This window comes from Haliotis cracherodii, unplaced genomic scaffold (genome assembly GCF_022045235.1).
Source record: "Haliotis cracherodii isolate W230 unplaced genomic scaffold, xgHalCrac1.p SCAF_17, whole genome shotgun sequence".
In the NCBI taxonomy this organism is placed as follows: domain Eukaryota; kingdom Metazoa; phylum Mollusca; class Gastropoda; order Lepetellida; family Haliotidae; genus Haliotis; species Haliotis cracherodii.
Genome location: NW_027266272.1, coordinates 6301934 through 6329356, shown reverse-complemented (window position 1 = coordinate 6329356; position 27423 = coordinate 6301934). Strand labels below are relative to the sequence as shown.

The window sequence follows — 27423 nt, the reverse complement described above, 5'->3', positions numbered from 1 at the left end:
TTTCCTCCCACATTAAGCTGACACGCCCTGATATAACTGGAATAATCTTAAAAGCGGTGCTAAACCCAACTCACTCACAACAAAGTGGAGGAATAAAACACTTATCACTCGCTGAGCAAGATATGCTAATTGACATTGGTTCGGGTGCCATATGTGCTGAACAAGAAAAGTTAGGGATCTTATCTTGCAAGCTTCATGATCTCTAACCCTTTTTGTTCCATATAGGCTCCAAGCACTTTGGGCTTACTCCCATTGACACAATGCCCGTGCCCCCTCCACTTAGTAACGCATGGGATATTGGAGTTATTGACACAATGCCCGTGCCCCCTCCGCTTAGTAACGCATGGGATATGGGAGTTCTATTGATCCCATGTTCTGTGCAAGGGCAACTATTATATGCAAGAGCTTCACGGACTTGCCTACCGATCATCCATGTAACATATAACCCAAGACCCGGGGTACAATAGGTCTTCAGTAACCCATGCTAGCCGTAAAAGGCGACTATGCTTGTTGTAGGAGGCGACTACCTGGTTTGGGTGGTCAGGCTCAGACATGGTTGATGCATGTCATCATATCCAAATTACATGGATCGATTATCATGATGTCAATCACTGGATTATCTGGACCAGACTTCCATCACATAGCTGAAATATTGCTGAACGCAGTGTTGAACAACAAACAATCTATAACATAAGTCGATGATGAAAGCTGTAAAAATCTTTATTACAACATGATGTGTCTATGACAACAGAAGACAGCAACAGTCTAGATGATTCTACAAGTTAGGGTTTGGCCAATCACAGTCGTTGTAAAATTTACAATGGTATGGATGGTTCAAACCTGCCACAACCTCTAAGCATCACATCCTCTCTTGCACGTACCTGTCCTAGAATACAGGTGAGCGTGAGCATGCACCCATATCCCCCCCCAGCATAGAGGGGTCTGGAAGAGCATATCATACTGCAGAGTCAAGGACAGCCCAGCCCGTTTTCCAAAGGGATACAAAATATTATCTGCCATCCAGCAATTAAAGACTTTGCGCTTTCATTTTGTATTCCTATATTTTTTTACCGAAAGAGAAACAATTTTTTTTTTCAGTCAATATATCCTGGACCTGAGTCCTCTTTTTTGAGTATTTTAATCAATTTTATCACTGCTCCACACAGCTGAACATGGGAAAGAGGTTGGAAGCATTTACCCTTTAAGACGCGTGTAAGATTGAAGCCTGAAGGAAACAGTAAAACTAGTGTTTTTCTAAACAAATCACTACAAAGCCAGGTAGATAGATATTGTTTCTATTTATCCATGAGTCACACATATAGTATACATCATTGTTGAAAAACTTTAGATTCTTAAAACTATAAAAAGCAGACAATAAACTCCCATATAATGTGTGAGGCCCACTGACTGCCAGGGTTAGGGTTGTTCAACTGGCTGCTTTCAAAATAGTCTCATACACATCACCGAATGTTGTTGCTACACCCAGAGAGTTACCTCCCTTCCACTGCAATCCAACTGTGGACTTATAACTCCTTCAGTCCTGGAGAAATGGAATGTATGAATGTTGCATAAAGGTATAGTTTACATAACAAAATAAGACATATTTCTACCTCAGTGAAAGGGAGATAGCTTTTCTTGCATTACACGATTACCATGACAACCTATCTGTACACTGAGCATTACGCCAGACCAACATGCACGCAAATATACATGGTATCCCACTGCTGTAACACAGGCCACACTCCCCCACCCCATCGAATCTGAGGTAGGTTGCAAGTGTGGGGCTGTTTGTATTCTCTAGTTCTATAATAGCACTTGTCTGAGGTGGAGGCCGTACACGATTATACAAAACAATTTCCTTTCAGACAAAATAGTGTATATAAATACAGCATCCTTCTTAAACGTACACATAACACAACAATGAAGTGGAAGTGTGCCCTTTTGAATGTAGTTGAGTATATATTTAGGTTTGGGCAGGGGCTGAGGATGGGTGTGAAGACAGTCTGGAGATGTATGGGTTAGACACACGTAGAAATATAAATTCGCAACTGTCCTAGCATTTAAATTTTGTGGTGTTTAGCGAGGTGGTTGGGTGGGGTTAAATAGGAATGCATTAGGGTTAACTTGGAATGCGTTGTGGTCAGGAGGGCAACTTCCTAAACAGGAATTGATGATAGAGTTAAGGATGTGTTAGGTAGGAAGATGGGCATCCTAAACATTGAGATGGGGACTTGGGTAATTAGTGTGGAAGGAAGGGGTACACCAACACTTAGGGTGGAAACTGTAGGCACAAGTGTAAGGGTCTTCACAAATTGATATTAAAATTATGATTAAATTATGCAAATTGTGCTCTGACTATTGAATACTACCGAGTGAGGTGGCAAGTGGAGGTACTTGCATGTGGTGGTCTTTACCATGTGGTTCAGATAAATCACTGAGGAGTATATACAAGTATTGCAGCGCAGGTTTGTCAAACATACACCAAGGTTATTACTAAGTTGGTACACTAAATCAACACAAACATACCGTTTATTATATTGCTGTGCATCAAACATTTCATCACATTAGCTACACAAACAGCCAACCCCAAGTCGGAGAACCACACGCAAGTATTGATTACTTGATTCTTATATTGTGATGAGGAATTAAATCGCTGTGTGCATATCAGAAGCAGAAAATCATACACCATTAGTCAATACTTAAAGGGCAAAACTCAGGCTGTAAATACCTGTACCAAAGGTAATGGTAGGCATAATTACAGATGTGGCTCAAAGGCTGCCGCACAGAAAACTGAAGGAGACGAATTTAAGTAAGAGGGGAACATTTCTGCACAACACAGGCAGAAGAACGTAAGTATGAAAAATCATACCACCACGCCTGGTGGATAAACAGAAGAATGACATAATGTATTTAAACACAACACACGCAGAAGAACGTAAGTATGAAAGATTATACCACCATGCCTGGTGGATAAACAGAAGTATGATACAATGTATTTAAACAACGCTACAGGCAGAAGAACTTTAAAAGTCATTACAGGTAACAGTTTTTGAACACGTACACACAAAAACACCAGTCTTCAAAAATACGAAGACTGATGAGGAAAATAGTGACATAAATCTTGCTTTCCAAATAGTTGTCTTCTCAACTTCCCTGAATTAATTACACTAAACACATATCTGGATTTCAGGCGACAACATTTAACACTTAAGGCCATAACAACTTAGATCAGTTATTGCTGAGATGGGAAGAAATTATTATCTTAGACTGTCTGGAATAAAAGTCTATTAAAACAACAGTGAATTAACTTGACATAAAAGGAGCCTGTAGTAAGACACTGGCAAGGAATGTTCTCCGAATAAGCTTGACGTTCCGGAAGTTTCAGTTCCTTGAAACTGAAACTGAAACGTTTCAAGAGCCAACTTTCTCAGTAAACTTTTGATGACTATCAACTGTCCAAACTTCTGAGAGTATCTCAGCAAACTTTTGATATATCATACAGCCAAGTAATATAGTCAGCTGTCTGCAGGCTTGAGTGGTGGGGAGGTCAAGTTAATCTGGACTTGCTGTTGCCTCTTCAGCACTTGCAGCTTCATATTTCCCTACTCTTATTGTTGTATAATCTCAGAAGCTCATAACACTTTCTGTAACACTCCAGCCAGCAGGCACACAATGGACAGAGTTGTGGCCCCTGTCAGGGAAGTTGCACCATTCACATCTGAAACATAAAGCGCACAATACAAGTACTAACTCCAGGAAGTGTTTTTATGTGCAAACATGAACTGACATTTTGAAAAAGCATCTTTGATTCTTTTGATAATATTTGTCGACATGCCTAAAAAATCAAATTTAGTTGTTTTGTGTTTTCAGTCATGAGGTAATCAAACACAAACAGCAATGCCATCATCTGTGTTTGGATCCTCATTCGAAGTGCTTCAAATTGGACAAAAACACATCTTCTGCAGATAGACATTAACCGACTGCATTAAGAAAATCATAGTGTTACCATTATTGAATACATGACTCTACTTTGAAACAACTATTCATGTCATTGAATACAATACAAGTCTCAGGACACATTGCACTCTGAATTACAAACTACTGTTCACTTGTGTCCAGGCATCAATGGTACAAATCAGACATTAAGTGACAGAATCACACATCCACCACCTGTATGACATTACAAGAGCACTGTTAACCTTCCCTGTACATAGGGCCCACACCATGAGGTTAGCAAATCAGCAACCCAAATTATTTTCACCTAGGAAATGTGCAGTTAACACTCCAGTTAATTTAGAGTGAGCGAGTATGGTTTTACGCCGCTTTTAGCAATATTCCAGCAATATGACACCCGGGGACACCTGAAATTGGCTCCACTCATGTACCCATGTCGGGAATGGAACCCGGGGTCTTCAGCATGACAAGTAAACACTTTAACCACTAGGCTACCCGACTGTCCCTTAGTTAATTTAAATACTTAATTTCATACATCCTTATCAGTACTGTGTAAACTGGGATAAAATGAAACAGCCTGCATCAATGCCATCCATAAAACTCAGGCATCCTGGTCCTGGGTATGCTGAGGCCTCCTGTCTATCTGTACACAGATGACTGAAATACTGCCAGACTACAGGCCAACATTTTTTTATTTCACATCTTACATACATAGGAAGCCTGTTATTGAGCTAAGTAGGTGAAATAAATTAACAGGTACGGGTTCGAAATTTGCAGTCAGACTCTTTTTCGTGTGAACATTGTCGATATAGGAAGGTGGAAGAGCAAGTTAGGTGGCAAGGTGAAATCAAGGTGAAATCAATGCACTTATGTAAGAAAGTGTATGTTGTGAGAGGTGACGAAGCATGTGACGCACATAATAGTAGTGCCATAAGGATTCATATGAGAGAGAGAGAGAGAGAGAGAGAGAGAGAGAGAGAGAGAGAGAGAGAGAGAGAGAGAGAGAGAGAGAGAGAGAGAGAGAGAGAGAGAGAGAGAGGTGGGGTTGGGTTTAACGCCGCGTCCAACATTATTACACTTATATAGTGACATGCATGCACGTGTATGTGTGTGTGTGTGGCTGCTTGTACTAGTCCAAACTGATGCCGATTTATAGTGCTAGCTCACTGACTGAGATACCATGCCACAGTTTAACTTGAATACCCCACTCAGACACAGTATACTGACTCCGAGCCGACCAGTCCTTGTTTTATCCCCTTAATGCCAGACAGGGTAACAACAAGTACCATCTTTTAACGGAGAGTGAGGGAGAATGTTGTGACTGCTTGTCTAAGTCCAGACTGATGCCAATTTCATAGTGCTAGCCCACTGAGATACCATGTCGCATTTAACATGAATAGCCCACTGAGATGGTCAACTCCGAGCCGACCAGTCCTTGTTTTATCCCCTTAATGCCAGACAGGGTAACAACAAGTACCATCTTTTAACGGAGAGTGAGGGAGAATGTTGTGACTGCTTGTCTAAGTCCAGACTGATGCCAATTTCATAGTGCTAGCCCACTGAGATACCATGTCGCATTTAACATGAATAGCCCACTGAGATGGTCAACTCCGAGCCAACCAGTCCTTGTTTGAGCTCCTTAATGCTGAGCGCCAGGGAGGGTAACAACAACTACCATCATTTCACGTCTTGGTATAACATGGCTGTGGATTGTACCCTTGCTCTTCCGTTCTCCCACCAGACCATGGTTGGTTGGTTAGTTTGCTGTTTAACGCCGCACTCAATATTCCAGCTGTGGGATGGTGGCAAGTAAATAATCGAGTCTGGACCAGACAATCCAGTGATTGATATCATAAGCAGTTAGATTCGATGACATGCATCAACCAAGTCAGCGAACCAGACCACCCGATCCCGTTAGTCGCCTCTTATGACAAGAATAGTCGCATTTTACGGCAAGCATGGGTTGCTGAAGACCTATTCTAACCCGGCTCTTCACGACCAGACCGTGGAAATGGTCATATAATATTGGGGGAAGGTAAGGAGATGAGAAAGCCATTTCATGTGGAGTAGGGTCAGCAAGGTAGGTGGCTGTGTGGGTATTGGATTGGTAGAAGGCATTTCTTATGGTGTTGGGTGGTGGTGTAGCTGTTGTGCAGGTGTGTAGCATGGGAGGGGTAGATATGGAGGTGTCTGATGAGGGAAGAGTGAGTGAGTGAGTATGGTTTTAATCTGCTTTTAGCAATATGCCAGCAATATCAAGGCGGGGGACACCACAAATGGGCTTCACACATTGTACCCCTGTCGGGAATCGAACCCGGGTCTTCGGCGTGATGAGCGAATGCTTTAACTACTAGGCTACCCGACCGCCCCTGATGAGGGTAGAACTAGTGTGTATCTGGTTTTGTATGTAGTCGTGAAAATAGATCAAGACTCCTGGACGGAAATAGCATTGATCTGATGACATGAAGTAGTAACTAGCAAATAAAACACATACATCTATAGATGTGAAAATTGATTGAAAGCGCAAGCTTGCAATTTGATTACATCAAGTTAAAGCTACATGATCACGCAGGGAGATATTAAAAAAATCTTAACCTTGAGCAGCAGAAACTGAAATGACGAAACAGAATTTTTTAATATATTATAATGAATGATGACTAGCTTCTGCCAAGCAATTCAGATGATGCCCTATGACTGCTGTGGTGTAAGCAATATCCTGCATCCCATGCCCACAACCCACGACATGGGTATCTTACAGCCAACAGCTCTATCTCGAAGTGTGCACCTCTCCTGATGTCATGAACCCGGAACCCGTGGCTTCCCTTCTCCCCGTAGATGTTAGGGTCAGTTGTTAATGGAAGGTCATGCAAACTCAGACAAAAGAACCTTCATAACATTGTCAAACATGCAAGTGTTAAAGAATCCAAATTTAACGTGATGTATCATGTACAGCTGCCACTAAATTTCGTAGTTCTCAGAAAAAACTGAGGCTTGCAGGTAAGATGGCTTCTGAACTGTCATGCAGACATTGCTTCAAGCAGGGCTTTGCAGTCAATGGGTCTACCCATGCTCTTAGTCAATGTGTGTCAATGAGGACTTGCAGTGCATGAACCAGTGCCCTGTTCCACAATCTGATATTAGCGCTACAAATATCATAAGCCAATGAGTATGCGACTTACAATCACCTTAACGCTTTGGACACTTTGTGGTACTGGTTCAGTGTGTCACCCAGGGCTTGCAGTCAATGTGTCGACCAGGGCTTGCAGTCAATGTGTCGACCAGGGCTTGCAGTCAATGTGTCAACCAGGGCTTGCAGTCAATGTGTCGACCAGGGCTTGCAGTCAATGTGTCGACCAGGGCTTGCAGTCAATGTGTCGACCAGGGCTTGCAGTCAATGTGTCGACCAGGGCTTGCAGTCAATGTGTCGACCAGGGCTTGCAGTCAATGTGTCGACCAGGGCTTGCAGTCAATGTGACACCCAGGGCTTGCAGTAAATGCTTGAACCAGAGCTTGCAGTAAATGCTTGAACCAGGGCTTGTAGTCAATGTGTCGACCAGGGGTTGCAGTCAATGTGTCACCCAGGGCTTGCAGTCAATGTGTCACCCAGGGCTTGCAGTCAATGTGTCACCCAGGGCTTGCAGTCAATGTGTCACCCAGGGCTTGCAGTAAATGCTTGAACCAGAGCTTGCAGTCAATGTGTCACCCAGGGCTTGCAGTCAATGTGTCGACCAGGGCTTGCAGTCAATGTGTCGACCAGGGCTTGCAGTCAATGTGTCACCCAGAGCTTGCAGTCAATGTGTCGACCAGGGCTTGCAGTCAATGTGTCGACCAGGGCTTGCAGTCAATGTGTCACCCAGGGCTTGCAGTCAATGTGTCGACCAGGGCATGCAGTCAATGTGTCGACCAGGGCTTGCAGTCAATGTGCCGACCAGGGCTTGCAGTCAATGTGTCGACCAGGGCTTGCAGTCAATGTGTCGATCAGGGCTTGCAGTCAATGTGTCACCCAGGGCTTGCAGTCAATGTGTCACCCAGGGCTTGCAGTCAATGTGTCAACCAGGGCTTGCAGTCAATGTGTCAACCAGGGCTTGCAGTCAATGTGTCAACCAGGGCTTGCAGTCAATGTGTCGACCAGGGCATGCAGTCAATGTGTCGACCAGGGCTTGCAGTCAATGTGTCGACCAGGGCTTGCAGTCAATGTGTCGACCAGGGCTTGCAGTCAATGTGTCACCCAGGGCTTGCAGTAAATGCTTGAACCAGAGCTTGCAGTAAATGCTTGAACCAGGGCTTGTAGTCAATGTGTCGACCAGGGGTTGCAGTCAATGTGTCACCCAGGGCTTGCAGTCAATGTGTCACCCAGGGCTTGCAGTCAATGTGTCACCCAGGGCTTGCAGTCAATGTGTCACCCAGGGCTTGCAGTCAATGTGTCACCCAGGGCTTGCAGTCAATGTGTCGACCAGGGCTTGCAGTCAATGTGTCGACCAGGACTTGCAGTCAATGTGTCACCCAGAGCTTGCAGTCAATGTGTCGACCAGGGCTTGCAGTCAATGTGTCGACCAGGGCTTGCAGTCAATGTGTCACCCAGGGCTTGCAGTCAATGTGTCGACCAGGGCTTGCAGTCAATGTGTCGACCAGGGCTTGCAGTCAATGTGTCACCCAGGGCTTGCAGTCAATGTGTCACCCAGGGCTTGCAGTCAATGTGTCGACCAGCGCTTGCAGTCAATGTGTCGACCAGGGCTTGCAGTCAATGTGTCACCCAGGGCTTGCAGTCAATGTGTCGACCAGGGCTTGCAGTCAATGTGTCGACCAGGGCTTGTAGTCAATGTGTCGACCAGGGCTTGCAGTCAATGTGTCACCCAGGGCTTGCAGTCAATGTGTCGACCAGGGCTTGCAGTCAATGTGTCGATCAGGGCTTGCAGTCAATGTGTCACCCAGGGCTTGCAGTCAATGTGTCGACCAGGGCTTGCAGTCAATGTGTCGACCAGGGCTTGCAGTCAATGTGTCACCCAGGGCTTGCAGTCAATGTGTCGACCAGGGCTTGCAGTCAATGTGTCGACCAGGGCTTGCAGTCAATGTGTCGACCAGGGCTTGCAGTCAATGTGTCACACAGGGCTTGCAGTAAATGTGTCACCCAGGGCTTGCAGTCAATGTGTCACCCAGGGCTTGCAGTCAATGTGTCACCCAGGGCTTGCAGTCAATGTGTCACCCAGGGCTTGCAGTCAATGTGTCACCCAGGGCTTGCAGTAAATGCTTCAACCAGAGCTTGCAGTCAATGTGTCACCCAGGGCTTGCAGTAAATGTGTCGACCAGGGTTTGCAGTCAATGTGTCAACCAGGGCTTGCAGTCAATGTGTCAACCAGGGCTTGAAGTCAATGTGTCACCCAGGGCTTGCAGTCAATGTGTCGACTAGGGCTTGCAGTCAATGTGTCACCCAGAGCTTGCAGTCAATGTGTCACCCAGGGCTTGCAGTCAATGTGTCGACCAGGGCTTGCAGTAAATGCTTCAACCAGGGCTTGCAGTAAATGCTTGAACCAGGGCTTGCAGTAAATGCTTCAACCAGAGCTTGCAGTCAATGCGTCAATCAGGGCTTGCAGCAAATGCTTCAACCAGAGCTTGCAGTAAATGCTTCAACCAGAGCTTGCAGTCAACGTGTCACCCAGGGCTTGCAGTAAATGCTTGAACCTGGGCTTGCAGTCAATGAGTCAATCAGGGCTTGCAGCAAATGCTTCAACCAGAGCTTGCAGTAAATGCTTCAACCAGGGCTTGCAGTCAATGTGTCACCCAGGGCTTGCAGTAAAGGCGTCAACCATGGCTTGCAGTCAATGCGTCAACCATGGCTTGCAGTCAATGCGTCAATCAGGGCTTGCAGCAAATGCTTCAACCAGAGCTTGCAAGTCAATGCTTAAACCAGGGCTTGTCAATGAAAACTGGCCAAGCTAGTGCACGCTATGTCAGAAGAACCAGTTCTAACAACTGCACTGTGTGGATATCTCGGCATCTTAGACGGAGGTGAGCAGGATTAACCAGCACAGGAATGTAACATGATGAACTCTAACAGGTTCTTTGCCTAACATTATCTTGTAGTACTTGTTTTCACAAAAAAGAAATTCATTCATCTGTCAAACTGTTTTCCGGGACCAGCCTTTGGATATTCTGGGGGAAGGGGGAAGGGGGGAGGGGGCCTAAAATATTTTTTACAAAAATTAAATTGTCCCAGAATATTTTGAAAAAAATATCTACTGGTATGTTTAACAAAATCTTCTGCTTTAAAAAGTACACAGATTCAAGGTGTTTTTAATAAATATTTAAGCTCATAGTTATAATATATAAAATATCTGATTTTGCTGCTGAAAAAGTATGTAGTCTCCATACAAAATAGAGCCCACCCACCTGAACCCGCACATATCAGATGGTCGTCACTTAGTACAATGTAGTATACAGTAGACTCCTCCGCAACAATTTTTGTGTCAATTTTGTTTGAATACTCTATATTAGATTTTTGTTTCTATAGATCATTTAAACATAGCTCAGTTTTGTATTGATAAGTTGATTCCATTTTCAGTTTGTGTCAAAAATACTAACAGTTTCACAGTTCAAATCTTTACATGCGACAGGATCCTCATACCAAGAGTGAGTGAGTTTAGTTTTAAGCTGCTTGTTTAGCAATATTCCAGCAATTTCACATCGGGGGACACCAGAAATGGGCTTCACACATTGTACCCATGTCGGCAATCGAACCCGGGTCTTCAGTGTGACAAGCCAATGCTTTAACCACTAAGCTACCCGACCACCCCCCTCATACAAAGAACGTGTCAGAATCCAGCATATTCCAGGAGACTGGTTACTACTTTACACAACGTCTTGGATGCCAGGTGTCTACACACATGTATGTTAGATGCATCTACCCGCAACAAGGTGTTAGTGAACCAAGTCCTGAGTACCTTGCCCTGCAACACCACTTACCCTTCGTTTCAGTGGGGGTATCATTGCCTGTCATTGGAAATACATAGGTTTACTCTCTTAACTAAAATCAAATTTGTTAAACATTCATTGCAACTGTTGCAAAAGCAGGAACCATGGGAGGTCAGCCATCAAAACACAGTGATCAGTCATTCCTAGCTCAACTGTCAGTTACCTCCCATCAATCTATATTCATCATAAATGCAGGATAGACTATATTGCAATACAAATATGCTAACATATAAACAAAAACACCACAGCCTCCACTTGTAATGGTAGCATTTTAATCAGAGTCAATACCATTCACCCATCACCTTACTCATGATGCTAGTTATCTCCCTTTGACCAATGACTTCATTTGAACAGCCAAGCAGCTCATTTGTTCAAACCAAGTGATTGTTGTAGTATAACTATTGCAAACTGAATAAGCTATAAGTCAAATATAATTGCCATGTTCCCACCACTAATGCAAAAGTATTGTAATACTATGCGGAGTATAACTGACTTTAAATGATATGGCCGTAATTGAACAAACAGAGATACTTATAGGCTTAATTGTAATACCGTACAAATATTATTTCATCACTATTTCAATAGATGTGTTTTTTTGTGAACAACACAGACACTTAAAAAAGGCTTAATTATAATACCGTACAATCATTTCATCACAACTACTTTATTAGACGTGTTTTTTTGGTGAACAAAAATCAGAGATACTTAAAAAAGGCTTAATTGTAATACTGTACATTTATCATTTTTATTCTATCAGCTGAATCAAAACACATAAGATTCAAGTATGACAATATCAATCTATGTCTAGCCTCTATTAGGATCGATATTTCTGTTTAGTCGGCATGTATCCTTGATAGCATTAATACAAGTGCATGCTCGGCCTTGACACCAAGATGTTTAGTGCAAGATATACAGCATGGCTGAACTCAGCTAGTCTGCCCAAGAAGCATCACCAGTATCTACAAGTAACCATGGAAACCTACCTCTTATCAAATACACTGGATACTGGAACACCTGATCATCGTATCCTTTCACATCCAGGTAGATGTTGGCTGAGAAGTGCCATTCTTCCATCTCGAAGAACTTCAGTATCACTTCATTGTGAGTGGCATTAAAATCCTGGAAAAATTTAAACCCACAGGTGAAGAAACACATCGCATCTTAGGCCTCAATAAATTAGTTCTTTCCCTCCAAATGGGCATGTTCAGCTAAGAGGCATTTTATTTTGAAGCTTTTTCGTTTGTAAAAAGGCATCAGTGTTCATTAACTCTTATCATGTCAGAATGATGAGATCTGATTGGTCCATGTGATCTTGATAAAATACTGTGTTACCCGCCTTGGAGGGTAATAAATGTCTGAGTGGGGAAAGAAATCTCTTATACCCCGCCATGAGCAATACAGACTGCACAAGAATTTACTAGATGCAGAATAAATCCTTTACATCCAACTTCAAAGCGAAAATTTGCATGCTTCCCCCCCCCCCCCCCCCCCCCGAGTCAGTGGAAGTAACGTTACATAGCACAAATTAACACCAGCTCAATCAAACAGCTGTTTTCTATCAATTTTGAATTTGTGTTTATTCTTTTACAGTGTCAAATTAAAACATGTCAGTAAGATAAATCCGTTGTAGCAGGATCACTCAGGGTGCATGGGATTTTATGCATTCCTCGTATATAGTTCAGAAAAAGCAACAAAATGATGTGAGGCAGGGTGTTTGATGGGGAGACAGATGGGAACATCATTTTAAATGTTTATGGGCTTGTTGTTTGCTGTAGTCAACAATGGTACAGCGATACGACAGTGGCCTGAAAATAATTTAGTGTGGACCAGATAATCCATATAACGAACCATGCAGACCGATATCATGAACAACGATCCACTCTTTCGGAGTATGTTGACCCCGTACTCCAGCACGTCAAGCCTGAACAACAGATCCATTCCGTTGCCCCTTGCAACCAGCACATGCTGCTACAGGGACCAACTTTAACCCAGAATCCTCATTGGTTCCTACACAACATCACATATGGATGCGAGAGTCTCTCTCTTCTCCCTAATCTGACCTGAAACAAATACATACCTTTTGTACGACTTCTGTGAGAGATTCTGTCTGGTTGCCAGGATACAGCAGATGTCGGTTGCCAACATTAAACATGACTGACTTCACTGCAGGGATCTTGGACACAAAGCAAGTGAGGATCACTCGGCGGTCATTGGCACTGGCAGTCTTGTTGCTGCACGCAACCATTGGTTTGTCTGCAACATGGAAAATACATCACCTATAGATTTACATCAGTTGATAGTTGACTTTCTAGATGTTTTCTTTTTGTTTGTGTTGTTGTTGTTTCTCAGCAATATTCAAACTATATAATGGCGATCTATTAAAAAACAAATCAAGTCTGGACCAGACCATGCAGTGATGCAGGTCTCAGACCTTTACCACTTCGGTGAAACCCACGAGTATGAGTATGGTGCTGACAAACCTAGAAACATAATCAGGGCGATCAGGATTCAAACCCACAATCATATGTTTCTGGCTTGCCCAAGGGATGCAACTATGCACACCGAATAGGGCGCCTTAGGCGACTGGGCCACCCGTGACCTTGTATTCATGAGGAACAGACGTTGGGTGAGGTGAAATGAGGCTTAATGTTGTGTTCAAGATTATTGCACCTAGATAGTGATGTGCATGTGAGTGTGGGGCTGCTTGTACTAGTTCGGACGAATGCTGATTTTTTAGTGCTTGCCCACTGGTAGATGATCCTACATACAAATTAAGCATCACCTTACCCGTCATAATGCTAGTTATCTCCCTTGGACTAACAACTTCATTCGAACATGAAAGGGGGTTTAGCCTAGTGGATGAGGTTGTCAAAGAATTCCAAGGAGATCTGTTTTTTGTAGCCGATGATGATAATGATAAAGCTCAAGCTGTCTCCAGATGTCCAGGAAATGAGGCAGATGGAGACAAAGAGCTTTCCAGAGCTCCAGATAACTTTTTGAGCAATTGAGCTTTTGAATACGCAATGTACAGATTCTCATACTTTTTTGGGTCGAGTCCTGTCTGGGATTCGAACCGACACTTGCCAGAGTGAGGCACCTAATCGATAGCACACAAAGTCAGCGATCTAACCCACTCAGCCACGGAGGCTTCCACAAAAATGAAAGTCTGACAACTGGTAGTCTAGATCACGTACTTTGAGTACCCCTCTGACAAGTGTAAATTGGCACAGTTCACATGGCCGAAAGCTATGAATACACAATGCCATTCAGAAAGTGGTCAAATGTAACAAATGTTATATTTGGGATAACACTTTCTTAGTAAAGTACAGCCTCACTCTGGCAAGTGTGGGTTCGAATCCCGGACAGGACTCAACCCAAAAATGTACGAGAATCTGTACTTTACTAAGAAAGTGTTATCCCAAATATAACATTCGTTACAATTGAGCTTTTACTCAAAGGTTTCTATTTTAATTGGGTTATTACATTTTTCATTGGGTAACCAATATTTTTACACTCATCTATTCATCACTCTGTTGGGTTCACCCCAAAATGATTAAAAGATAATGAAATAATGTTTTAGATGCATATAACTGTTCTAAACATAGACTTGACTCGTAAATTAAATTAGCTCAAAATTGTGTTTCAGACAATGTCGGAAATTAGCTCTGTTGTACGCATGCTAAAAAAGCTTAATTGGGAATATACGCATGCTGCTTTTATACATTTGAGTTTTTAATAGAATGCATGCGTTCCTGTTCCCATGTAATGATGTTAATTGAAAGTAATCGGGTTTTGAATAGTTTTGTAGGTATTTCACGCAAATACGCATATTATCAGTAGCTCTGCTTTCACATGCTCCTTTACACTGGTCAAAAACAGACATGTTGATGTTCTTGGTGATGATAATGATGCATGTGGATGATTGACAAGACGATATGTCTTAAAAAAATGATGTATCAACAAATGCTTTGAAGACTGGCATTAATGATAAGTTTTTTTATATGTTAAAAAAATAAGCACTGCAGTAACCTACAGTTATAACAAACTACAACATGTACAAGGGACCACTAATACAGTTCATTATACATGTTATAATCATAGTCGATATAAGGTAAAGGCATATACTGCATATGTATAGCAAATGGTCGGGACAAAAAAGTAAGTTTGTTATATCCGTCAGTTTGTTATAAGCGTGTTCGTTATTAACATAGTTTAGCGAAGTTAAAATTATCAAGGAGCGGTAAAAGGCATATGCAAGTCCTTGTTGCTGGTTTCTCCAGCTGACAGGTATCACACATTCATGACTCACTCACCTACAATCCCTTTAAGGGTGACGCTGACCGTCTGGTCTGCGCTTTCCATGGTCACGCCCTCCGGAAAGTCTGGTTTAGCATGGCACTTGAGTACCTGATCGAACAGTTTGTGATCAAAGTCTAGCTCATAGCTGACCGAGGCCTTGTATGACCGTCTTTCTTTGTTTCCGTCCTTGTCCAAGATGGCGGTGACATCACCCGTGTTAAGATGCTGGTCGCCTGTCTTTAAATGAATGACTGGTGCTGGGTTGGAACCCATTGCCTCGCATGTCACTAACAGTGTTTTAGACTTCGATGATATGATGTCTCCATCAGCTTTTTCCTCCCCATCAACTGTCAGCTTGATGCCACTCACTGGAGCTGAGGAGACAAGCACAGATACATGAGCTGACATGTCATTGCTGGGCATGAAACACAAACATGCAGGGCCCTGTCCCACAAAGTGATCTTAGCGCTGTGGTGATCGTAAGCCTTCGTTAAAGTGGGGGAGTTACGATTAACTTAGCATCAAGATCGCTTTGTGGAAAGGGGCCCAGGGATTTATCTTGGACTCAATATTAAGTGCCCTTGGAAACCAAATTGGGAAAATATAATTACTTTGCGCAATATTGGGATTGTTTTAAAGTCCTTCTCTTCTTAATTTCACAGGTAATACAATATTTTATCAAATACAATAACGCCTCTCCTTTATATTGGTCCTGTTGACAGGGAAATACAGGGCACCTCTACCAAGCCATAATATTACCTATGACTATATCAATTTGATTAAAATAAGGAGGGAATAACGTAGTCGCATATTCAGGAATTTGTCAAATCCAGACCCTACAGAAACCTGATCAGTCAGTACAGGAATAGATTTTTGGTCCTGTGGGGAAAACTTATCCCGTAAAATCTGCTTAAGGCATACTTCCTTCACTAAGTACGTCAGACTGACATCATGCCACAAAGAACCAATTTTTATGCAGGTGACACTACAGGGACTTTGCCCCCCCCCCAAAAGAGTTATTTTTCTCAAACTACAAGAGTCACATGTATTAATACGTGATTATATTCTTTAGTGACATGAACAATAAACACAATAAAAGTAACATTTCCTATATCAATCATGTAGATAAATCCCGGCTAGTATGTTAATAGTATGTTAATACAAGCAGGGATTTATCCGCGTGATCCAGGCTTCCAAGAGCCCTTGGCATGGCGATTGGGATATAATTGTTACTGTTACAAATTATTATTTTTATAAAGTTGTTATATACTTAATTTCAGAGGTACTATAATATTGCAGTCAATTCTAAATGTAAAATCAAGCATTAACTGATTAATGCATTATTATCCTAATTGGTCCTCTGAGCAGTACAATACAAGTCACCTCAAAACAAACTATCACATCGCCATGGTCATAACTTTATCAACACAAATTAAGTGGGTGAGTGAGTGAGTTGGGTTTAACGCCGCTTTTAAGATTATTCCAGTTATATCACGGTGTGTCAGCTTAATGTGGGAGGAAAGCCCGAAGTGGTGCAGGTTTCAGACGTTAACCACTTTGGTGAAACCCAAGAGCACGGGTAAGGTGCTGACAACCCTAGAAACATAATTGGTGCGAACCGGGATTGGAACCCACAATCATATGTTTCTGGTGTGCGAATCGCGGTGCCTTAGACAACTGGGCCACCCGTGCCCCCTACACAAATTAGGAAATTTAGGAAACTTTTGCTGCAGAATATCGGCCTCTGAGCAGGTACAGGGAAGTTCTTTAAGCGCTATATACTAGTCATTTGAAATATAACATTGTTTCTTTATCTTGAACTAAAACATGACTTGCACAACTTAAACATCAAGTTGCTTGGTTGAAAACTCCTTATGTTATCCCAGACTCACTCACCGAGGAAAACCACTGTCTTGGTTGCTGACTCTAGAGCATCACTGGTCCCTGTCTTCTGTGTGCGACATGTGTATTCCCCGTCAGCAGCAGCAGTAGCTGGAAACAATTCAATCACGAAATTTTACAAGATCTCAAAATCCGGTATTAAACAGACTTTGACAAAGACTTGTGACTTTTTACTCGCCCGAACATGGTTCTTCTTCTTATTTTCAGAAGATTTAATGTTCATACATGGACTATTATTAGCTGAGCTTACTAGGGCTTCGGACTCGAGGCCAAAGAACGGTTCACTATATCCTTGGTAGCTGACTTCCTACCGATTTTCTTACATAAAGCAAAAACACAAGGTTCAAAACAATGTTTATAGTAAGCAGGAAAATGGTCCACTGAGCTGAATGAGTAAGTGAGAGAGTATGGTTCTTACCCCTTTAGCAATATCATGGTGGGAGACACCAGAAATGGGTTTCACACATTGTACCCATCAGGGGAACCGAAACCTGGGTCTTTGGCATGAAGATCAAACACTTTAACCACAAGCTGAATACACTGAGCTGAATATACGACCATGGGATGTTTGTTTGTTGTTTAACTCCGCACTTAGCACTATTCCAGCTATATGATGGTGCACCATAAATATTCGATCTGGACCAGACAATCCAGTGATCAATATCATGGGTATTGATTTATGCAATTGGGATATAACGACCTGCATCAACCAAATCAACGTGCCTAACCACCCAATCCCATTAGTTGACTCTTACGGCAAGCATGAGTTGCTGAAGACCTATTCTAACCCAGATCTTCACGGGTGTGATATTATCTATAACTATTTGAACTCAAAACCGAATATAAAAGTGTGTACACAAACATTCAGCTCATAATCAGGGACAAATGTAACAATTTTTTCATTGTGAAGTCAAAAGTAAAAACTATTTTCTACAATTTGATCTATCTTGTGACCATGGTTACCGTCAGCAGACTCAAGTATTGGTACTCAGTATGGGTCTGAAAAACGTGATGTCAAATCAAACAGTATGTCATGATATCCGACTTACAAGACGGACACTGGCTCATAACAATGATGGGTATTGGCCCGACTTTCATAGTGCAATTTATTGCAATAATGGTTTGTAGATTGCGATACGTATTAAAATATACTGAATGAGTTCTTCCTGTACTTTCATCTGCAATTTGTTACAAACCTGAATATATAAGAACCTACACAACTGCCTGCCCACTCACAATTTTTCACAACTTTGTCGGTGGCTGCCGTTATGTTGGGATGTTGCTATGGTCACAATGTACGCGTAATACACTTATTACATGTATTAGGCAGGAACCTGTTCACAAATGGTTTCAAGATGGTTTTGTCGCACGAATAAGTTGCAAATTTCTGCATTTCATAATCACAATTCACCGTGTCACTTTTGTGAAGTTTGTCAACAAGATGAAGATATCCATGACTTTGAATAAGCAATTTACAGGTATTTTCCAAACATATTGCCATACATATTCTGTAGCACCCCTAAGCATAGATTCTTTATGGAGTAAAGTTGAGTTCTTGCCATGATAACTCTGTACACTTGCTGTACTTACCTGTCTTTATTTTGAGGGTGACACGAACAATGGGTATCATTTCAAGCTTGATCACATAATTATCTGCTGAGGCAACAAGAAGACTCTCTTGCTCTGAAATGATCGTCTCGGTTTCGGTTACCAGGTTCTTGTGGACAATAGCCAGCTGTTTTGATGCCATGAACTGCACGTCTGCATCTGTCGTGCAGGACAAGTTAATCTCATCTCCTTCTTTGACGTAATCGGGTCCAGTGACGTCAAACCTTGGGTTATCTTGTGCATGGCTGATGCCTGGAACAGACACAAGAATGCATTACCATGGTTACAACAGTAAAACCTTGAACTTTTTCATGTGATGGAGTGAGTGAGTGAGTGGATTAACGCCGCTTTTAGCAATATTCCAGCAATATCATGGCTAGGGACACAAGAAATGGGCTTCACTAAATGTACCCATGTGGGGAATCAACCCAAGCCTTCGACGTGATGAGAGAATGCTTAACCACTAGGCAACAGTGGTGTAACGACTTAATATTGCATCCCGGTCAAAAGCCCATGATACAATATAGGGATTAAACACAAATATACTGTGATACATTACAAATTATATTGGGGTAAAATACATGGCTAATAACAGAAACTGTTAAACACCAGTGTGTGCAGTTTCTCTAGTATTACCCAGCTGGCAATAAATAGCATAACATTCACTGTGCCTATATGTTTCGGGATTACAATATCCTATTGTCAATCTCTAAAATTTAAGAGTGAGTGAGTGAGTGAGTTGCGTTTAACGCCGCTTTTAACAGTATTCCAGTTATATCACGGCGCGTCAGCTTAATGTGGGAGGAAAGCCCAAAGTGATGCAGGTCACAGACGTTTACCACTTCGGTGAAACCCATGAGCACGGGTATGGTGCTGACGAATCTAGAAACATAATCGAGGCGATTGAATTTACCGACAAGTGATTCAGGGTTGTGATTCATCTGCAAACAGGAAGAATATCAAATCTACATCTGCAACTGGGATTTTCCTGGGTTGTTTATCATGGTGGTCCAGTGGACTCCAAGACTTTAATTGTAGGGGCCCAGGTAAAAAATTATAACAGTTTAACATGTTTAAGCAATATCATGGCTTGACACACCATTGGGCTTCAAACAGTATACCCATGTGGGAATCAACCCCTGGATTTCAGTGTGAGAGTGAATGCTTTAACTAGTAGGCTTAACTACACCACTCCATTCTGATAGAGAACTGCCAGCTATCACAATAGCACATTATGATGGAATTATTTATACCCCTATAAATTTCCCACAGTAATAACTTTCAGCTAAGCCAACATTCATTCGAAAATTTGTTGTTATGAAGAAATGTAAAGAATTCACTTCCTTTTTCGTTATCTGATTTGGCCACGTTGAGTGTATTGGAAGTGATTTTGCTAGTTTATTGTGTAACGTCACGCTCGACAATATTCCAGCCATATGACGGCAGTTTGTAAATAATCAAGTCTGGACCAGACAATCCAGTGATTCACATCATGTGCATCGATCACGCAAACCTACTATTATACAGTAACATGCATCAACCAAGTCAGTGAGTCTGACCACGCCTCTTACGACAAGCATAGTCACCTTTGAAGGCAAGCATGGGTTGCTGAAGACCTACTCTACCCCGAATTGGAAGTGAACTAAACTTAAAAATATTTCAGTTATCTCTGGCAGTAGAAATGCCCCCAAAAGAAACATTTGTCCATGCTTCTTTAACAATGCTACCCTAGTTACCTCCCTTCCTCTATCAACACACTCAAAATGAATAAAAGTGAAAACTCTCAGCTGACTCAACAGGAAGATATGATTGTGTCGTCACAGTAACTACTTTTCATCATTTTTACTTGTCTTTGAACAAGTGGATGAGTGAGAATTTATTATTCTTAGGCTGTTGACAGGGTGCTGGTGTACAAAGCTATCTTAGTGTGAAGGTGATTGTAACTCCCATACTTTAACATCGACCTACGACAGTCATACCCCTAAGCTGTTTCGTACAACCAGGGCACCCAGGGATTCACCTAGACCTGCTCAGAGGAAGGTTTTTGGCCTTGAGTCTGCCGCAAATGACAGTAAACATTCCCAATTTAATTTTAAAATTTCCAAATACCTGATGTTTTTTTAATTTTGCGTGCCATGGGCACTTAGTTAGGAGTCCTAGATAAATCCTTGGTGAGTGTATGTTGTGTGTGTTAGTCAGCACTACTGCTGCTGTGTCACAGCCATGTGACTACACACCTACAACTGTGAGTGGGAGGTGGCCCCCGCTTACTGAAGCACAACAGACAGCAGACATTCCTGTGTGCAGTTGAACAGAAAGCTGACAGAGACTTGGGCTGACTGCCAAACTACACTACAATACTCACATAGGACACATTTGACACACTAAGCAGGATCAAAAACTGGACTGTCAAAATCACATAATATGAGGATTGACTGACTGACTGACTGACTGACTGAGTATGGTTTTAGGCCGCTTTTAGCAATATTCCAGCAATATCACGGCGTGGGACACAAGAAATGGGCTTCACACATTGTACCCATGTCGGGAAACGAACCCAGGTCTTTGACGTGACGAGCGAACGCTTTAACCACTAGGCTACCCGACCGCCCCAAAATGAGGATTCCCATGTATCCGCACCATTCAGAGATTTGAAAACATCCTTCAGATTATTTGATTATCAATTACAGTCCCATCCATGACACCATTACAAACAACAATTTCAGTACTGAATCCAAGCATGTTTGCATTGGGGAATGAATTCCCTTTCATAGCGGTGTGGTTTATTCAAGTGTTCACTGTATTTCAAATAGGATAGAATTCGTGTAATGGGATACAAATTGCCATAAATATTCTCCAGGGGTTTCAGATGAATGTTTACTGCACCATCAGTGAAGCCAGCTAGATTATCACCACATGATAGTACCATCTCTGGTTACACTGACATCAGAAGTCAAGCTGTCTTCAGTACGAGATCCTGCAAATATATATTTTTCCACCTGTCTCCTGATGTAACTTGCCGATAATCAAAGCAATAGTTTCATCCAAGGAATGAACACAATTCCACAAGGAGCTACCGATACAATCTTAGATGCAAGCTTCAATCATACCAGTGAAGTAATTTTTAAAGTCTTTATCATGTTTATGTTAATAAGCTTGTCAATTTACAGAGTTTAAGCCTAGCTTAAATGGTCGGTTGGTTGGTTTGTTGTTTAACGCCGCACTCAGCAATATTCCAGCTATATGACAGTGGTCTGTAAATAATAGAGTCTGGACCAGACAATCCAGTGATTAATATCACAAGCATCGATCCACGGAATTGGGACCGATGACATGTATCCACCAAGTCAGACATTTTGACCACGAGGCTACCCCACCAACCAGTGAGAAAGCATGGTTTTATGCCTATTTCTAGCAATATCACTGCAGGGAACAACAGAAATGGGCTTCACACATTGTACCCATGTGGAGAATCAAACCCAGGCTTTCAACATGAGAGGCAAGGGCTTTCACCTCACGACTACCCCACTACCCAGATACTCAATATATAAGCATGATAAGTATGGAATAGGGCACTAATTGTAAACGTGGCATGATGGGAGTGAGTTTGGTTTTACGCTGCTTTTAGGAATATTCCAGCAATATCATGGTGGGGGACACCACAATTGGACTTGAATGTCGGGAATCGAACCCGGGTCTTCGGCGTGATGAGTGAACACCTTAACCACTATTCTACCTGACCATCCTCTTGCATGATGGGCACCAGGTTTGTTCAAAGGCCGATACAGGTTTGTTGTACAGAAAAGGCCCAAGAGCATGCAATGATCAGTGCTTTAGATTGCTTTTAACATACTAAAGTGTGACAGAGCATGCAGTGTGACAGAGCATATGGATGTGCAGCTGTGCCCTCTGGGACTCAAATGTGCCAACCAGAATGCATTTCAATGAAAAAAGTAATAGCTTATTTGAATTTCTGTGTATTATGGGTGTTTCTGTTTGTCCAGTATATTTGTGCAGAAGTAACTTAAGCATGGGCATCACCATGATCACATGACAAAAAGCATCACAAGGTGTTTTTATTACACAGAATGAGATTCCAAATAGTGTCATTAAGGCGACAGTACCTTTTTAAATTCGCCCTTAAGAACCTACCCTGTCATTTGCACATTAATAAAAGCCAGTTAGTGAGTATGGTTTAATGTCACTTTTAACAATATTTCAGCAATACTGTGGCAGGAGACACGAGAAATGGGCTTCACATTATGGCCATGTGGGGAATTGAACCTGGTTCTTCAGGGTGACAAGTGAACACTTTAACCACGAGGCAACCACACTGCCACAGTAATAGAAGGAATTTCGAACCTTTGTATTTGTTTGTTTGTTTGTTGTTTAACGCCGCACTCAGCAATATTCCAGCTATATGACGGCGATTTGTAAATAATCGAGTCTGGACCAGACAATCCAGTGATTAATATCATGAGCATCGATCCACACAATTGGGACCAACGACATGCATCAACCAAGTCAGCGAGTCTGACCACCCGATCCAGTTAGTCGCCTTTAACGACAAGCAGAGTCACCTTTTACGGCAATCATGGGTTGCTGAAGACCTACTCTATCCAGGAAATCTTCACGGGTCTCGAACCCTTGTAACAAGTAAGGAGACATTAGCATGATATCTCTGGAAACTAAACTGTATGAACAAGTTACTTATGACTTTCTACTGTTACGGCAGGGCTCGATTCAGCTACTAGTATCTAAAGTGTTAGTATATTAGCATATAAAGTTATGATTATTGTAATATGCTACCTAATGTTTAAGTCTACAAGCTTTCGTTTGTTTGATGTTTAACGCCACACTCAGAAATATTCAAGCCATATGATGGCGGTCTGTAAATAATCCAGTGATTGATACGAGCATCGATCCACGCAAAATGGGATATGATGACATGCATCAACCATGTCAGCGAGCATGACCACCTGATCCGATTAGTTGCTTCTTACGTCAAGCATGGGTTGCTGCAGACCAATTTTAAACCCAGTCTTCACTGGTGTTATGTCAACGTGCACCAAGTGCATCATGTAAAAAGCTACAATTTTAGTCTCACCCACCATTCCCCAAACAATAATGATCTTTGAGCACACTCACTACCCCTAAGCTTAATGTACCATACAACAACACAACTCAAGCCAATCCCTGCGTTATGTGAAATTTATATGCTTTCTTGGGCTCGACGTCACCAAAAATTATGTTAACATGTCCCTTTTTTGTTGTACAGCAATACGCCAATATATAAAATCATGACGGACAGAGATCTGAGATCATATTTATTTAGACTAGTTAATGCATCAGTGTTACCATGGTTACAACTCTTCTAAATTTATTGGACCTGGTTGTTTGGCGTAACTCAGTTTTCACGTCAAAAGCACCTGGTGCAAGTTAAATCAAGTTCCGTAACTCCAGCCCTGTATGGATACCCAATTTTCAAAAAAAAATTCCTTGCTATCACCCTATCAATAATATTAGACAACTTTGGATGACTAGCCCAAGGCCCCCACACATTGAAATTCCTTACAACACGACCTGTGAAGATCCGGGTTAGAATAGGTTATCAGCAACCCCTGCTTGCAGTAAAAAGGTGACTTATTGTAGTTAGATGCATGTCATCATATCCCAATTGTGTGGATCGATGCTAATGATATCAATCACTGGATTGTATGATTATTTACTGGCTTGATTATTTACAGACCACCGTCATATAGCTGAGTGAAGCGTTAAACAACAAACAAACAAACTCACCATACATCATGCATATCACACTAATACTGAAATGCTGGGATGCAACAGGGCTCAAAAAAATATTTTTAGACATTGGGTATTTCTATTTTCCCACGTTATGAACTCATAATGGATACTGATACTTTCTTTGCATATTCAATATATCAATAATCTCTTGGGTATTTTCAAACCAATGAGCAGAAATTTTTTTAAAACACAATCTACTTAAAATGGTGACTTCAACTGCATCTCTTTGTGTGCTGTCCCAAGTGTCACATGTGCCTAGCTCACAACAACGACATACCTGCAAGTTGCCATGTTTACAATTAGAGAGAAGTTGCATTTTTCTTCCTTGTTCACTGTGTAGTATGTGCATGTATAAGTAGTGTCTGCAAATGGCCATTAGTTATGTAATAGCTGAGCAATTATGTTCTGTATAATTGTTCTGCTACTGTATTTATCCAAGTCAAAAATTCATTGATTATGTTGACTCACTTTGCATATTTCACACAAATACACAGCTTAGCCGAAGTTAAGGGGCAGTAGGGAATATCAGCATATGACAGAATGGTTTGGGGGAAAATATATCTGCATTGCATTTTACCATCCATCAAGCATGTTAATTGATTTCTAATGGATGGTAATCTCTAGAGTGTGCCAATGACTAACATATTTATGACTATAGACGATTAACCATTGCCATCGCAACAGCTACAGCCTCTCTCACAGTCCCTTTACCATGTTAGTTATTCATTCTGCAAGCTCACAAATAATAACTGAGACGAAAGGGTACGTGAAAATATTACATCACAAGCACAAAATGATATGTGAAAATATTACATCACAAGCACAAAATGATATCCACTTGCCATGTTAGACAAGTTGGGATAAAGGAAATGTTTGAGCCTTGTACTGTAATGCTATCATGGCTATGGCTCTAAATGAAGCAAGACTTGATTTTCAATAGGTTTTGAATCTCATCTCATTGTGTCTCCTTTTTCAATTTAAATGTAGTTACTCGTTTCTATCAAAATTACATATTATAACATCACAGTGGAGGACACCAGAAATGGGCTTTATACTTAGTACCCATATGGGGCATCGAACCCAGTTCTTCGGTGTGACAAGTGAATGCTTCAACCACTGGCTACCTTTTGCCTATCATTTATTTTGTAGGGACCAAAGAGGAGGAGCCAACAGATATTGTTGCCAGTCATATTTACTTATAGGTAGCCAAGTGATGAGCAGTAGATGAATTTAGGTTGCCAATCGTTGAGGAATGATTATTAGATGTTACTCTGATATTTAGAGGATTGACTATGACAAGAATTAACATGGGAATGACTATTGCTTGATGAATCACCCCCATGTCATCAGATCTTCCCAACCCAGATGTATTAATAAACATGATAGAGACTTTACAAGTACACTGATCACAACACCCACTGCAAGAACAAAAGAGGGTAGCATGTACATAAAAAACGAGAGGGGAGGTTGTTATGTCACATCGTTATGTTATGACACAAACAAAATTGTTTGTTTGTTATTTAACGCTGCTCTTAGCAATATTCCAGCTATATGGAAATAATCAGACCTACTGCATCCCTCCTCTGCATCTACCAGTGCAACAATATGCTGTTAGGGACATTATTTCCCCATTATACTCCTTTTCCAGATACCTATTAATAAAAGTGAAGACTATTCAGTCATATCATTAAGTCAATATGATCCTTGATTATGTACCACTACAAAGTGGCATCTACCAGTGCAACAATATGCTGTTAGGGACATTATTTCCCCATTCGTACATTATACTCCTTTTCCAGATACCCATTAGTAAAAGTGAAGGCTATTCAGTCATATCATTAAGTGAATATGAATCTGGATTATGTACCACTACAAAGTTGTTCTTGTTTCTACTGAACTATATTAATGACTAGAGACATGGGCAAAATAACTTAGACCTGCATCGATGTATAACACTGTTCCAATGATACGAAATATCAAGGTCATACAAATGTTATTCACCAGCTTTGACATCGATATCGGGAGAAAATATGACGTGGATGTGTACCAATGTATAACACTGTTCAAATGATACTAATATGCAGGTCATAAAAATGTCATACACTGGCTTCGATCGATAAAGGAACACGCATAAGAATATTCATTGTTGCATTCACGCTCAGCATTTGGATAGTGAGATTATCGCATTACATAAGCAGATATTCTCCATAACCGCCTCAACAGGCCGCGCCTGAATCCACACCGCGGGGTTACGAGACAAGAAAGCAATACAAACGATAGAACAATGTTCTGTCTACTACTAGACAATCAACTGTCATCGGTAACATGTGGCGTTATTGGTTGTGACGATCGATACTCGTAAATTTGTGCTCCTCTGTGTGTTAAGATGTGTTAAACATGAATTGATCCATTTACACAGATCTCAGATCGATACTTTTTAAAACAGATCACGTGTTCAAATGCATCAGACGAAGCCGGTAAGCGTCTGTACAGACGCCGGCTTCTGACAAGAACAGATCGCACACAAGCGGAAAGGGGATATTTCCCTTATCAAAGTATTAACCATACTTGTGTGGACTTCCAGTATCAAATATTCCCCGAACTGAAACCGACTAGCATGACTAGGCTGCTCCGATACTGTCCCATCAGCAAGACATGGCGCGCGTTTGAAACCGGCAGGTGTAAATCCAGGTGTGTTCAGTAAATGCATGATTATATACACTGGCAGTTGGGAAACACATATTTATCCGTTAGTTTGAAGAACTTACCTGCAAATAAAACACAAACTGCTGCTATTATAATCCTCGACATGTTTCCCGTTCAACTAACACACAACGCACGCTATCTCTGTCCCGCTTCTACCTGCTAACCAGTGACGTCACAAAA

At 41.7% G+C, this 27423-nt stretch overlaps 1 protein-coding gene across 4 annotated transcripts; it reads right to left on the bottom strand.

The window, feature by feature from the left end:
- Positions 1-702: 702 nt before the first annotated feature.
- LOC139464859 (uncharacterized) lies at positions 703-27423 on the bottom strand. Of its 4 annotated transcripts, XM_071246412.1 has the most exons (9): positions 27306-27423; positions 18715-18984; positions 17119-17214; positions 15237-15596; positions 13001-13176; positions 11907-12042; positions 10915-10941; positions 6550-6564; positions 703-3718 (listed from the first exon to the last, which is right to left on the bottom strand). In XM_071246412.1, exons 1-9 carry the CDS (start codon positions 27346-27348, stop codon positions 3633-3635), a joined length of 1209 nt encoding a protein of 402 aa, XP_071102513.1. In that variant the 5' UTR covers positions 27349-27423; the 3' UTR covers positions 703-3632. The 4 variants fall into 4 exon arrangements, with proteins under 4 accessions (XP_071102513.1, XP_071102514.1, XP_071102515.1 ...); XM_071246413.1 differs by lacking the exon at positions 6550-6564; XM_071246414.1 differs by lacking the exon at positions 10915-10941.

Bases quoted from the DNA above. Each gene is read 5' to 3' on its own strand.
- LOC139464859 (XM_071246412.1), bottom strand. From the start codon at position 27,348: ATGTCGAGGATTATAATAGCAGCAGTTTGTGTTTTATTTGCAG. The intron at 12,043-13,000 runs GTATGTATTTGT...AAATTTTTCCAG, and splicing joins TCACAGAAGTCGTACAAAAG to GATTTTAATGCCACTCACAA. The intron at 10,942-11,906 runs GTAGGTTTCCAT...TTCCAATGACAG, and splicing joins TCCAGTGTATTTGATAAGAG to GCAATGATACCCCCACTGAA.